The sequence below is a fragment of the Denticeps clupeoides genome, chromosome 9 (assembly GCF_900700375.1).
Source record: "Denticeps clupeoides chromosome 9, fDenClu1.1, whole genome shotgun sequence".
NCBI classification, from domain to species: Eukaryota; Metazoa; Chordata; class Actinopteri; order Clupeiformes; family Denticipitidae; genus Denticeps; species Denticeps clupeoides.
Genome location: NC_041715.1, coordinates 6,876,692 through 6,890,633, shown reverse-complemented (window position 1 = coordinate 6,890,633; position 13,942 = coordinate 6,876,692). Strand labels below are relative to the sequence as shown.

The window sequence follows — 13,942 nt, the reverse complement described above, 5'->3', positions numbered from 1 at the left end:
GTAGTAATTCGAGCCCCGGGGACCGGCGCGTGTGTCGCGCATCACGTCTCGCGGCTCTGGTGGCGGCGGCGGCGGCGACGCGAGGCCACCGTAGCTGGCCCGCGCGCTGTCGAGACACCGCGTCTGATGGAGACGCGCGCTGCCCCCTTGTGGTGCAAAAAAAGATTCGCGCTCGCAACTAAACCGACATACGTGACGTTTAGTAATCTCGGCATCGCTGTCATTCCTGGTTTTGGTGGTCACCAGCGTCCACAGTACGGTGCCCAAACATGGCATGGGGTGAAAAGTGAAAGTGACGAGATTGTCATTGTGAAACACTGCAGCACAGCACACGGTGACACAACGAAATGTGTCCTCTGCTTTGAAACCATCACCCTTGGTGAGCAGTGGGCAGCCATGACAGGCGCCCGGGGAGCAGTGTGTGGGGACGGTGCTTTGCTCAGTAGCACCTTGGCGGCTTGGGATTCGAACCGGCAACCTTCTGATTATGGGGGGGAGGGGTGTTTACCCACCCAGAGACCCACACATCATGCAGATGATCAAATGTACCTGGCTGGAAAATGCAGGTCACCCATCTCCACCGGCCCAAACCATCACTAACGGCATGAGGCCATGCAAATATCTGAACAATTTTCGGTGATCTGTCTCGGTTTCCAAACACGTAGAATGGCAACGGTAACCCGATTTTGATTTCGCCTGGGCCGGCATGCCGAGGCATAAATGTCAGGCCGCTTGTCGCCATGGCGGTGTGCCGTTCTACCATGAGGAGCATGCTGCATATAATCCAAATCCGGCATTGATCTCATTTACACAAGTAAGCCAGTAAAAGTCCATGCTAGCATATCTCCCTGCCCTGTCCCAGGCTGGGGACTTCTCTTTCTTCCCCCCCTGGACCGGGAAGAGGGCCTTCGCCCAGAGACAGAGACAAGAATAGCACGAAAGGGAAGGGGGGTGCGGCGTCCCTTCGTTTGGCCCTCCGGTGCAATGTCACAATGCCACATATTTCCACAGAGGTGTCTATTTCGGCCCAGACGGTCAGACGGGGCCCATCAAACGACGGCCGGGAGGAAGTCATCTTATTACGCCGAAAGCCTCTCGTAATGTTTATTGGCGTCGGGGGCAGGTGTGCAGTGGTTGGACTGGTCCGGGGGGGAAATTCAGCTTTTTGTCCCCAGTAGATGGCGCCGCCGCATCGCTTGCTGCACCGCGGCCTGGCAGGCCGAGTGGCTTTGAGCCGAGCGGCCCTGCAAACGGCCCGATTGGCTGTCTCGCGGCGGGATGGACGCTTTGCGCGATGGAGCTTCCAACGCAGCAGCGGCGTATAAATAGCCGCGCGTTTCGCGGGGGACATTTTTCGCGACCGGGCCGCGCCAGATGCATTCCGCTCGGCCCTGCGGACGTGGAGGATCAAACATGGCGGCGGTTTAATAAAGAGGGGAGGCGTCTGTCCGTTACCTCTCTGCGGAGGGGAAGGATGTTGCAGCGACTGCCCCTTCCCATTATCGCCCCTTTTCTGTTGGCTGGGCTCCTCGGCCCAGCCGAATTAGCGCCTTAGACGTCCGGCAACGCGTTGCAGCCAAGCTCCCATCACCTCTCTGCTTTCAATAATGACTTTATTTCACACCCTCCTGTCACGGAATGGAAATTCTTTTTTTGTCAGGGCCCCCATGGCTGAAGATGTGAGTCCTTCGCAGCGTTCCGGCATGTGGCGCGAAGCGTTATACGATGTAGACATTTTCCTTCACATCTTTATGGCAGGTTGAATGGTAACGATTATCACTTTCTGTGCGCCGGGGTTGCGGACGACGTGTTGCCATATTAAAAAGACCACATGTGCCCTCGCACCAGGAATGTGTTGGAAGGGAATGCCGCCTTTTTGCGCCGTTCGACCGGTGGAAATGGAGTTCGGCTTGTTGCGACTACACTCCGTCTGTGGCTTGTAGCCTGTGTGTGTGTGTGTGTGTGTGTGTCATTGTGGAAATGTCTCGGGGCAGTCGTAAAAAAAATCCCAGAGCGCTACCCTGACAGGCATTATGTGAACTGTCTGTCAAATTAGCCATTAAGTTAATTATAGCCCTGAAAGTCACATTGTATTGGGGAGCCAGAGTGCCCTACGTGTAGCGAGACAGCTCGCACAAGGCAGTCAATCTTCAGAAACAAAGGGGGACTGTTTATTAGATTCAAATGTGGAGACCAGAGAGCTGTCAGTGGTGTTATGGATTAAAATTTTGTCAGACAAGCAAATTGTGCAATATCACAAAAAAAAAAAAAAAAAAAAAAAGGGTAGAGTTTCAGTCAGGGAGAACAAAGACGTTCACGAGGGAACGGCGTCTGCTATCTTAAAGCGTAGGAATTTTCGATGCAATCTCAAAGCTGCGCCACATTCCCGCGAGTTAAGTTCACACATGCGGACAGAGGCTTTTTTTTTTCTTGCTTTTTTTTTGACAAATCCATCCGTTTTTTTTTTTTTTGGGGTCTTTTTTCCTGTCACGATGAAGACCAAAAACGATTTTGGCAGCTAAAAAAAAGTAACATGTTTAGCTATACAGGCTGGGATTCGCAAAGTTCCTAGGCTACAGTACCGACGCATTAGATAACAATAATTACAATAATAACAAAAAAAAAAAGACACAGATAATAGTAATTACTCTTATTAAAAGTAAATAATTATATCAACATACACGATGACGCCAGTCAACACAGTAACTGTGGCGGTTAGCAGGGTTTGATGCTGAGGTCCATGGACAGGTTCCTCAATGCCGTGATGGCATGGCGTTCGTAGTTTTTGGATGGGCGAGCTGCAGAACCGAGTTGCCCAGCTTTCGCGGCCTTTGAACACCGACAGTCCAGGTGCAGGTGAGGATTTCCATATGGGTTCGCATGCTGGCATCCTTGTTTTATTTTAATACTCATCTGGTTTTTTTTTTTTTTTTTTTTTATGACGCTGGCAGCGTCTCCGTACATGTTTGTACCTCTAATGAGTCGTGAAAAGAGTTGAACTCACTTTAAAGTGAGCAGCAGTAACAAAGCAGATGAACAAAGCCTGGGCCGATTCTTTTCCTTCCACCTTTTTATTTCTGCTGGAGTGGCTGGCGGGTTCAGCTGCACTCCTCGCAGCTGCAGGCCAGGATGTAGCGGTAGGTGGCGGTGATGCGCGTTCCACCGGAGCAGCGCAGCCGCACGGCTTTCAGTTTGGAGGTGTGCGGCCGGCAGCAGAAGCAGGTGCTCTTGAACGGCTGCTTGAGCACGGAGCTGAAGGAGATCAGGGGGTCCGCACGAGACGTGTGGCTGCAGTGGCCCTCACACCGCGCCAGAAGGACCATCTGTGGGGTGCAGGGAGAGACCAGAATTAGGGTGAGTTCATTAGATGTGAGTTTCAGAACATTCCAGGTTGTGCATTTCATATTTCGCCGTATTAGTATGAAGTGTAGTCATTCAGACATTCAGAACATGTTTCAGGTAGACCTGTCATCATCTGATCAATGATTAAGAATACATAGAATACATAGTTTTCTGGATCATTAACTTCTAGGCCTTCCAGACATATTTTTTCCGGATGGGAAATTAACTGTATTGGAAATTTCTACGACATCTGAAATAAAACTTGTGATTTCAGGATTTATTAATAATATGAATGTATTGCATTCCTGCAAATTTTAACTAATTATATGCTGAAGTTGGGAACAACAAGTCAAGTCATAAGTCCCACAAATCTCCATAAGGACTGGAGATTTGTATTTCCAACTCGAAACCAGGGACAGTCATTTAACAAGTTGACTGATTATTTGATTTCTTGCCTGATTAAGATATTCCAGTACCAACACATGCACTTTGTTTCTTAGCCATACCTGAAATTACCTCCAGAACTGCCATCAGACTACACAATGGGGTCATTGCTCTGAATAATGAATGTCTATAGCCTTTTGCCCAAACAGAGTCTGGTGTCTTGGTCCAAAACACTCAAATGTGGTCTAATTAGACCAGAGAATTTTTCCTTCATTTGGCTTCGGAATCTCCTGCATATCTTCTAGCCAAATTGAAGCCAGATTTGAGCAAGTTTTCAACAATGGCTTTCCTTTCTCCCTTCCTCCCGTGAGGTTCAGGTTTGTTGAATGTCTGATCTATTGCTGGACTGGGCCAGACACATCCCCCGCCTAACACATGAAAGGCTGAAACTCCTTTAATTGTGCCCCAGTTCTCTTGGTTACTTCCGTGATTAATACCTGAATGCACACTTAACACTTGAAAGCCTCAAGGCAAGCTTCCCAATCCTCTCAGTGTTTGAGTGCATTTCGCAATGGCTGAGAGCCATTCTTCGTTTGTGCTAACCGGTGTATTTAATCTGACCTCATGCAATACACCTTAACTGCAAACACATGGATTCCATTCGAATAATTAGAAGGGCGCTAAAGAAAAATGTTTGCAGGGAGCGTAGACCGCCGCAGAGCGCTCCGTGACCTTGCACCTGTCGTGAGATAGCGGAATGCCCGACTGATGTCTGCTGTGGCTACGCCCCACACACACCTGCAGACCTTATCTGCTGTGGCAGACTCCCGTTCCCGAGCCTCCACCTGTGCTGCGCGCAGACCTTGGAATGGGCCTCTTTGCACAATCATTGTGCCCGTCTCTCGTACTTCCTAAATTAAGGTCTACTGAGTGATGCCAGGCCATGCCGTAGCACCTCATGTCTCGTGGCTCTGAAGAGCGTGGAGACAACTGGCCTGTTTGGATAAATGGACGCGAACACAACTCGCTTCAGCAGTCTGGTGAGCCGGAATAAAGGGTGCCGGTCAGACGGCAGGCTGCCCACATTCCTGCCACCCTTCCGAAGAAATGAGGTCTTCTGACATGCTGCCCGTCGGCTGCCCACTTGCCCCTCCATTTCCTGGTGCCAACCGCTCTGACAATAGCCTAGGCTCACGGGAGGGGATTTTTGCAGGTCTTCTGATTTGGCGGTGAAGGTGGTTGTGACAGGGCCATGGGAGGCCCTTGCCAAGGTGGGTGAAAATGCGTCACCAAAGGACAACCTCCAACGCAGAGGTGCAGCGAAGAGGCTCGTGGATGCGAGGAGCCGACGAGGATTTAGGAAACCGGGTAGGTGACAACAGCTGTGCGGCACATGTAGCCACCAGCAGCCACACAACCAACTCCTCCCCTCCTTCACCGGCCCATTCCAGCCGCTTTATTTATAGCTGGACCGTCACACAGGTGGATCTGATAGTGTGGCGCTGCTGCTATTTGAATGGAAACCGCGGACAGTCCCATAGCGATCTCAGCACGTCATGTTCCTCTTTCAACCTGCGTGCTTTGAAGTGCCCTCACTGGGCCACTGACTTTAGGTTTTAGGAGCCCATGGAGACTAGGTCCATAGTCCGTGGCAATATTAAATTGCTGCGTGGTTGTCCCTGGTGCTTGATGGGCGTTTTTTGAGCAATAAAGAGTAAAGCCCCAAACCACTCCAGAGAAGGCCCTTTAGGGCCTCAACCGCAGCCAAAAGGGGGTATGAATGGAAGTCATTTATGACCCTAACTGTCACAGCCGCTCACAGTCAGGATCACAGAGAGTCCTAACAGCACACTAGCCCACCATCTGAACACATGAGGAAGTCATATGTTTGTCAGCACTGATTACCTGCCTGTCCTCTGCGGAGCAGTTATGGTGTTGTTTGTTCCTAATTGAAGCAGACATGGCATGGCTGCATGTGTCATGCTCGGGGAATGGTTGCCGGGTGGGAGGCGGTGGCCGGGACTGCAGCCTCTTAGCCCGGAGAACACTAACTTCTTCACTTGCAGGGCCCACCTGGGCAGTGTAGAGTGAAGAAATAACCCGTGCCAGTCCTCGAAAACATTTATGGGACATCATTTGCTGTCCTCGCAGAGATTCGGGACTGCAGTACAGCCAGGTGTTTTACATTTACCTTTTATGGCGTTTGTCAGACTCATTTATAGTGACTTACAATCAGTAGTTACAGGGACAGTCCCTCTGGAGACACTCAGGGTGTCTTGCTCAGGGACATAATGGTAGTAAGTCGGGTTTGAACCTGTGACTGTGTTTCTCTGGTTCATAGACGAGTCTGTTACCCACTAGCCTGTATTAGCATGCCATCCCCATGCACAGTTGTGAGACTCCGTACAAACCAGGAAGTGAAGAGTCCATCTCCGGCACCCCGCAGACAAAATATCCCAAAAAAAAATACTGTACAGGCGACCTTACCAGCCCTCGCCGCTGCTTCCCCACCTGGGGCACCTGATCTGGTGCGGCCCCTGCATGTTTCTGTCAGCGTGGTGCCGGTGAGTCAGCCTGACACATGGTGTGCATCATAATGACAAAAGGAGTGATTCAGACGCAAAGCGCGGAGGTCTGGAGCCGCGCCACCTTGCAGACATTCTCTTCTCTCTGCGGGGGCTTGATTTTTTTTTGGCCAGGTGGAGGCCCTGCATGCAGACCACGTGCACGGCACTCTTTGCCATGGCGTTTAGCAATGGAGCTAGAGGTCACCAGAAAAGAATGAGCCAAAGAGAAACAGTGTGAGCGATGAGGATAAATAATTCTTCTTGTGACTCAATGGTGGAGTAAATCGAGGGGTCGATATGTAAAGAAAAGACGCCTGCTATGCATCTGGAGGTCTTGCCTTGTTATCTTAAATGGCTTGTTAGCTGGATGGCTGTGGGAGTGTATAGTTTTACAACAGGGTCAGACCTCCAGGACCATTACAGTAAGTAATGAGCGACTGGGGATACGTTTTATTGCTGTTTCGGCTCAAGACACCGCCACACTGGCATGAAGCAGGCAAACGTTGAAGCCATTTTTTTCCCGTTGGTGTTAGTTTGTTTTTAAAGGGCCGGGCGGAGGCCAGCGTTCACACGTAAATATAACGGTTACCCAACCACCGCATCTCAACAAGGCAGCATAGTTCTCGTCTGAATTACCACGATTTGTTTCGGCCAAAGCAAACCCACGGGGAGCTACCATCTTTGGGTGGCCAAGGGACACTTACCTTGGAGTTGCATTTGTAGATGGGGTGGGTGATCGTCTCTACAAAATGATGCCTCATGCACCGATCTGGGTCAGTGTCCCCGAAGTGTCCACTCTCGGCTTTACTGGTCACTCCCTGTAGCACTGCCAGCAGAGGGCAGGTGACCAGCAAAAGCACCAGTCCTGGCTGACTCAGCGAGTTCCTCATTTTTGGCCCCTCTTGGACTGACGGTAAAGTGCGTCAGAATATTCTTTGAGACCCCAGAGGCTGGAGCATAGAATTGTTTGTGTGACCCTCTTCTGTTTTAAGGGAGAGGTCCGTGATTCCTCCTCCCTGGTGTCACAGCCAATGGCGGGGTTGTGGTGTGAGTCCTCTCTGCAAGTCCCTCCATCTCTCGCAAAGCCTGTCTGTCTGTTACAGGGGGAGAGAGAGAGAGAGAGAGAGAGAATTAGACCTTGTTAGCATAGACCAGGAGTCGAATTGGTCGGGCCCTGTCCCCAGGCACCCGGCTGGGGTTAGAATATCACTAAATGTTTTGTCTGCCGTGTCCAGTTAGACGCTCAAGAAACCGAGAGCTGCACAAGTTGTTAGTGCAAATCCAGGGCAGGTGAAGGTGCAGGATTCTTTCCTGCCCATGGAAGCGTGGTGTGCTTGTATGAGAAATGTGTTGGCGACAGAGGACCCCGAGACATGCGTCTATGTTGCTGCCAGTCAGCTGAGGTGACTACTTGTGCATTTTCAGCCAGGAACAACTGGGCTGTGATGTATGAGGAGAGCTGGCAGTCCATTCTGCTCTTAGTGTAACAATCCCAATGAAAAAAAAACGCAATGTTTTTATTACAACGAGACGAAACCTAATACATTAATAAACAGCCTTGAGCAAACCCTTTTGCCAGGAATGAGTTTTTCATTAAATGAACCAGACCTCAGATCACCAGCCATCTACCCTGTAGGTCCATCTTGAGTGTGTTGGACTCTAGGTCAGCTGTTGCCATGTACAGTTTGCGTTAAAATGCTACTATACCCTAACAGTTAATAGAATATAAAATTATACTTTAAAGTACAAGCAAACTGTCTGAAATTATATAAAATCAAATTTCTTAAATATGCCAAGCTAACTTGTTTTTGGTCTGTGTCCTAATAGAGTAACTGGCAATGATAAGATAAGATAAGATGATCCTTTATTAGTCCCACAAATGGGCAACTGTAGCAAAGTCTGACTTACATTGATCACTAAATCTATTTCCTTCTCATGCTTGTATACGGGACTAAGGAACTATCCAGTATGAATGGCCCAAACATGCCATAACCATAGCTCCACTAAACTCTGGATGGAAACGTTCTGATCGTCCCTGTACAAATGGCTGTACCCCTTAAAGATGCAATATGAAGGATTTTTAGTTTAATGCATGCAAACTTAATTTACCAACAGAAACTGTTGCACGGTTACTATTTACTGATTTTAGTTTGCCAACCAGATACCAGCATCCCACCAGCTCGCCCGAGACAGTAAACACAACAGTGGTGACATTTTTATATATTACCAATGTCTGTAGTTCGCCAGGTTGCCAGATCATTCACAGAGTGCCTTTACACAGAGTACCTTTACCTGCTTAGCAATGGTGCCTTCTCAGGCCGTTGGTGAATGGGATATTCGGTGATTGATAAAGGTGATACACTAAATAATCTGAAAGAACGTGGAAAAAAACTGTGGAACAAGGCCATTACAAACCACTCCTTTCTCCTCTGACCTGAAGCTCTTATTTCACAAAGAGGAAATCAACCTTTCAAAAACCAATACACTGCGTTGTGTCAAATGCCTTGCTTCATTTTTCTTGAGACCACAGTAAAATGGCTCTTGGACTTTTCTAATTTGCACCTAAAGCACACAAATGCATCAAGTTAATGTACAACTCCCACCGTCGAATGTTTTTCTAAGTGCAGAGAATCATTTAACTTTTACATTCCTCCTGTGAGAAGTTTTAGAATCAATTGGCCTGTTAAAATAAATACTCCCTGAGATGTTTAAGCGGCCTGCGGAGCATGTGTTGCAGGGTTTACACAAGCAGCCATCACGGCCTCTTCCTACAGAGGATGCTGAGCACACGCGACACCTCAGCCTCATCATCTGTATTTTCTCAGCCACAGGGCATGACTTCCACATCAGAATCAGAACCATGGAGCTCACTGTTGACGTTCGGAACCGATGCAAACCATCCAGGCCATTTCCTTGCAAAGCGGCGTAGCCACAACAATGAGGCGGAACGCTGCTGCAGAGCGTCATCCCTGTTCATGGAGGATGGCGATTTGATTTCATTTTGTACGCACGGCCCCAAACATGGGGGCCGGGCGGGGAGAAACGTGACCGCATGGAACCCTGACCAGTTAATTCAGGGGGATGTCCACGGCCAGGGCTTGAGGTATGGTTTGGGGATTGTTTCTGCTCAGTCCATATTCCCAACAGCAACTCCCTGCCCCCACCACGAGGTGTTTCGGGGCAGAGGGTTGATAAGGTGGGGCAGGGCAGCACCCCGTTCCCCTACACCCCTCCACACCTGCTGCTTGTGCAGATTTATAGAGCCCAGTGTGTCTACAAACAGCAGCTGGACCTCCATCAACTCCATCTGAGACAACAACATCCAGCCTCTCCGTCACCCTTTACACCCACCATCTTTTGTGGTTTTTAACCATGGATGTGTGTATCCATGGTGAAGAAAAAATTAATGTGTGACATTTATTATGCTTTATTATGGATGTTTTTTATGGTTGGGTTCAAATGCATGTGACTGAGCAGATGGATGTATTATGGTGAATACTACACCACGCTTAATTAGAGCTTTTCTCTGCCAAAAACATTCAAATTAGTTCATCTCAGTGAGTCCATAAAAGTTGGACAACGTAGCCCAAATACTCACAATACTTAAATCGTAAAAAAAAAAATATATATATATATACACACACACACACACACTTCACATTGGCTGTCCAGTCAGAAAACTATGAAATCATTATCCTGCCTGGTCATGCACCCAGCAGAGACTAAATGTGTTGTAACTCAGTTGTCGGTGTGTGGTTGGAAGAAAAGGGAAAGCAGTGAACAACATGGGGCAAAAATAGGGTTCCGGGAGGTATATGGGACAGAGGAAGGGTGAAAAGAGAGAATCCATCTTTAGTCGCAGCTAAAAAAATAATAAAAATTCTGAAAAGAAATGAAAATGCCCTGGCCAGTCAGCACTCGCACCCACCTACCAGAAAAGGGAATCCACTCTTCCCATCACCTGCAACCAGGTCAAAAAGTCTGTTGCTATTAATCCTTTGTCTACTTTTCAAACCCAACCAGTGAGGGCCAGTGAATCATAATGAGCTTTTGCTTTGGTGCATCTTTCTGGTGAAAAAATGAGTTTTTGACCTTTCATATGTCTTTTAACTTATAACTGAACGTTCCCATGTAAGAAGGGAGCCCAAGAAAAACAAGGGCCTTGGGGGCCACGCTTGGTGGCCCTGGAAACAGAGTCTTCAGACGCTCCCAGTGCAGTAGAGGGGCCTCGGTTTGTGCCATTAGCCCTGTGAAATTCCTGACATTCAATAGCTGCCGCAGGTTAGGGGCCATTCTAGCCATCCCTGATCAGCGTGAAGACACACCGCAAACACGCACGCACGCACACACACATTAACCTGATCTCCAAACACATATATTCTCACAAACCACGGGGCCTGTGCGATTTGGGAAGTGGATGCGTGGGAGTAGCGAGCCACACAAAGCCCAGGCATTATTTCAGAAGATACGCCGGGGTTCTCAGAAAAGCACGTACAGACAGAGGAAGCTCCAGGGACGTTTTTTTTATCCCCTTCTCCCCCTCGCCTCCTCTCCTCTAAGCAGAAGTGCAGACTCTGTCGTTTTTTAAAAAAAAAAAGGATTTTCAGGTTAACGAGAGCCCGGGGGCCACAGGAAGGTATTACAGGAGGCGTCCGTGACTTTGCCAACTCGTTTCACTTGAAATGACCTCGGCAGCGGCGGTTCACAGATTGCAGATATTCAGCGTGGTGCCTGCTTCGGACCCGGTGCTGGGAAGAATCGCTGGAATGCCGACTCGGGGACGGCAGCTCTTTTGAAGCCACTGTAGGATCACGGCTTCACGGCAGCTGAGGGGTACAGTTGCTGTTTTGGCCCGGCCCGTGGTACAGTTCTCACCACATCGCCGCCGCGGAGATGCTGTCTCCCAGACTCGCTCATCACGCCCCCCCCCCCCACCCTTCCGTCCGCTCCCGCGTTCGAGCGTTACATCATTGTTGTCTGTTTGCTTAGCGCCATCAGTTTCAGCGGCTTTTAATAAACCAAAGGGCAGATTCCTGGAGAGGCCGCTCACTGCGACAAACCCCCAGCGCCACAGCGGCATGCCAATCCGGAGCAGGGGCACCGCCGCAGGACGCGCTGACGCCACCTGGCCCACGCCGGGTCTGAACCCCACACTAAATATATCCCCCACGACAAAGATAAGACAAACACAATGGACTTCAGCGCCGTCCATGGGCCAATGGCGGCTAGGTAACGTCAGCCTTGACTAATTTGGCCCTCTGAGAACAAAAGCCAGCGGGTTCTAGGTGCAAAAAGGTCCCCCAGGAAGGAGGACCAGCAGACAATTAGGGATCGGTTTACATTGTCCGGCTCTTGCTGCTTAATGACAGTCTTCTGTTATCTAAGGTCTTGCCAGAGGGTCCATTTGAATGTGGTATTTACATTTTTGTACGTCTGCGCCGCGCTCTTCAGACACGGCAAACACTACATCACAATCACATTGTGTTTGAAATAAATACATGCTGGAACTTGCGGGGTGATTACAAGCGGTCTGAGGGCTCACACGCACAGAAATTCAGCAACACCTGACACCACATCTGCCGCGTGTCTGGAGACACGTCTTCCTCTCCTGTAACCTCCTCCTCTCCAAACAGTCCCGGCAAGGTCATTATTTTGCCGTTCCTCATCTGCCGTTGTCTGCCGCCAGCGCAGGACGCTGGGACGGGGCGGCCCGCAGGCGTGGGGATGGGTGGGCTTAGGTGAACCTCAGTCGGCCGCCTCCGAGCCGGACCCACCGCAGACCAGACTGCGCATACCACGGACCCGCCCCGGGCTGGGCGCACGCTTCACCCCGCTACCCAGTCGCCCCGAACGAAATTACAGTCCGTCTGCGCCGCCTGTCAAATCACTGACGAATGCGTCTACCTCGTCTCTGAAGCCTGTTTTCAGGGAGTTCGAATGAGGAGAAAAAGAAGAAGCACAATAATAATACAAAAAAAAAAAAGAAGAGGAGTCAGCTGCATATCCTGGCAGAACAGACAAACAGTGATCAAAACATTACAGCCAATTAAAATGAAATTAAAATGGAATTATATGCCTGCACGGCAGCCAGAGACGTGGTCCAGAAAACAGGACCCGTTCATCAAATGTCTCAAGGATAACCGCTGTTCCCTGTCCCGCGAACCACATTGCAGATGTTAAAGACTGGAAATGTAAATTCTGGAGCTGGAGGTACACTGGTTAACCTGACACAGAGAACGAGACAGCCCGGGTCACCTTTAACAGGTCCTACCGTCTCCTCGGCTGGAAAGTGAGGGGTCACTGCGTCCAGTGGCAGCTGCCAGTCCGAAAGCCAACGTGGAAGAATGTAGAATCTCCCCTCTCTGCTTGGTTCACTTGCTCTATCCGTCCTCTTTCCTCTTGCTCTCTCTCTCCCTGAATGATCGCGCGTGAGCCGTGCCTCCCTCCTTCTCTCCTCTCTCTCGCTCGCGTCCTCCCTCCCCTCTCTCCTGACATTCACACTCCCCTCTTTTGCGGAGGAATGACGGGGAAAAGGGGAAAGAGGGTGCGATGCCCGTCTCGGGACGGCCGCCGGGCGCGGAGTGCGACGCGGCGGCCATATATCACCTGGGCGATGAGCACACACCAGCTGACGCATCGACGCGCTCTCTCTGGAGGGCCAAATGGGGATTCCAGTCGTGGAACGGCCGCTCTATTACAGGCCTGACCAAACGCCCGGCCTCCTTTTTATGAGGCCGGAGCAATAAAGTGGTTAGCGGAATTAGTTTATTTAAAAGCAACTGGTCTGACCGGCCTTCCCCCTGACTCCCGTACAGTAAGTGCGCCGTGGGGGTTTCTGCTGGAGTCGGGGTGTTGCCGAGCTCTTCAGGCACATGTGGGAGTCTGTGTGCATGGTCATATGTCAGAGCCCCGGAGACACGGCATCCTTTTTTATGGGGATTTATGCCCGGCCCGCCTCGTCTGGCTATTTTGTATGCCGGGGAAGGGTGACCTGTCAAATCCGCCCCCTTATGCTGCAAAAAAATGTACGGATCCGTAAGTGCAATCGTTTCTCAGTACAAATGAGTTCAAAGATGCCAAGTATTCAAGGACTTGGACTTGAATTTAAGTAAATTGGGTGCACAAAAACAGAAATGACCTAATCTCTTTGCGGAGGAAATTCATTTGATCCTCTCGCTGTCTGAATGTTAATGTGCACTCGCTTTAAATGCAATTTGTTATGATGAAACATGATTAAATTACCACATTTACTGGCTCTGGAGCGGCCGAGTAATTTCCTAATTGAGGCATGGGTCCCATTCAAGGGAACAGGATGCTCCGTCAGGACACATTGTAAAAAAGAAATGGGTGTAGGTGATATAGAAGCACAACATTGTAAAACAAACGCCATTGGCAAATGGTCAAATCAATAACCTATGATGAATGGATGAAGGGACAGTGAAGGTATTCTTTTAGTCCGCACGCTTAAATGATCATACGCTATGGACACTAATGGGTAAAAAGTAAAGTCTGAAATCTCCAGGGAAATAAAATGGTGAGCCAGTCCACCCAAAGTGGGGCTTAGGAGGTCAAAAGTTTACGAAACACAATTACCTGCCAGGCCTTGCAAGACCTGGCCACCCGCCCCCGAAAGTTCTCACCTTCCAGAC

The 13,942-nt window shown here is 49.6% G+C and overlaps 1 protein-coding gene across 4 annotated transcripts; it reads right to left on the bottom strand.

Annotated features, from left to right (window-relative positions):
- Positions 1–2,149: 2,149 nt before the first annotated feature.
- Positions 2,150–12,876, bottom strand: ndp (norrin cystine knot growth factor NDP). Of its 4 annotated transcripts, none has more exons than XM_028990243.1 (3): positions 12,518–12,876; positions 6,998–7,383; positions 2,150–3,323 (listed from the first exon to the last, which is right to left on the bottom strand). In XM_028990243.1, exons 2-3 carry the CDS (start codon positions 7,181–7,183, stop codon positions 3,099–3,101), a joined length of 411 nt encoding a protein of 136 aa, XP_028846076.1. In that variant the 5' UTR covers positions 7,184–7,383; positions 12,518–12,876; the 3' UTR covers positions 2,150–3,098. The 4 variants fall into 4 exon arrangements, with proteins under 4 accessions (XP_028846076.1, XP_028846074.1, XP_028846073.1 ...); XM_028990241.1 differs by having other exon boundaries at positions 6,998–7,387; positions 12,549–12,876; XM_028990240.1 differs by having other exon boundaries at positions 6,998–7,387; positions 12,565–12,876.
- Positions 12,877–13,942: the final 1,066 nt, after the last annotated feature.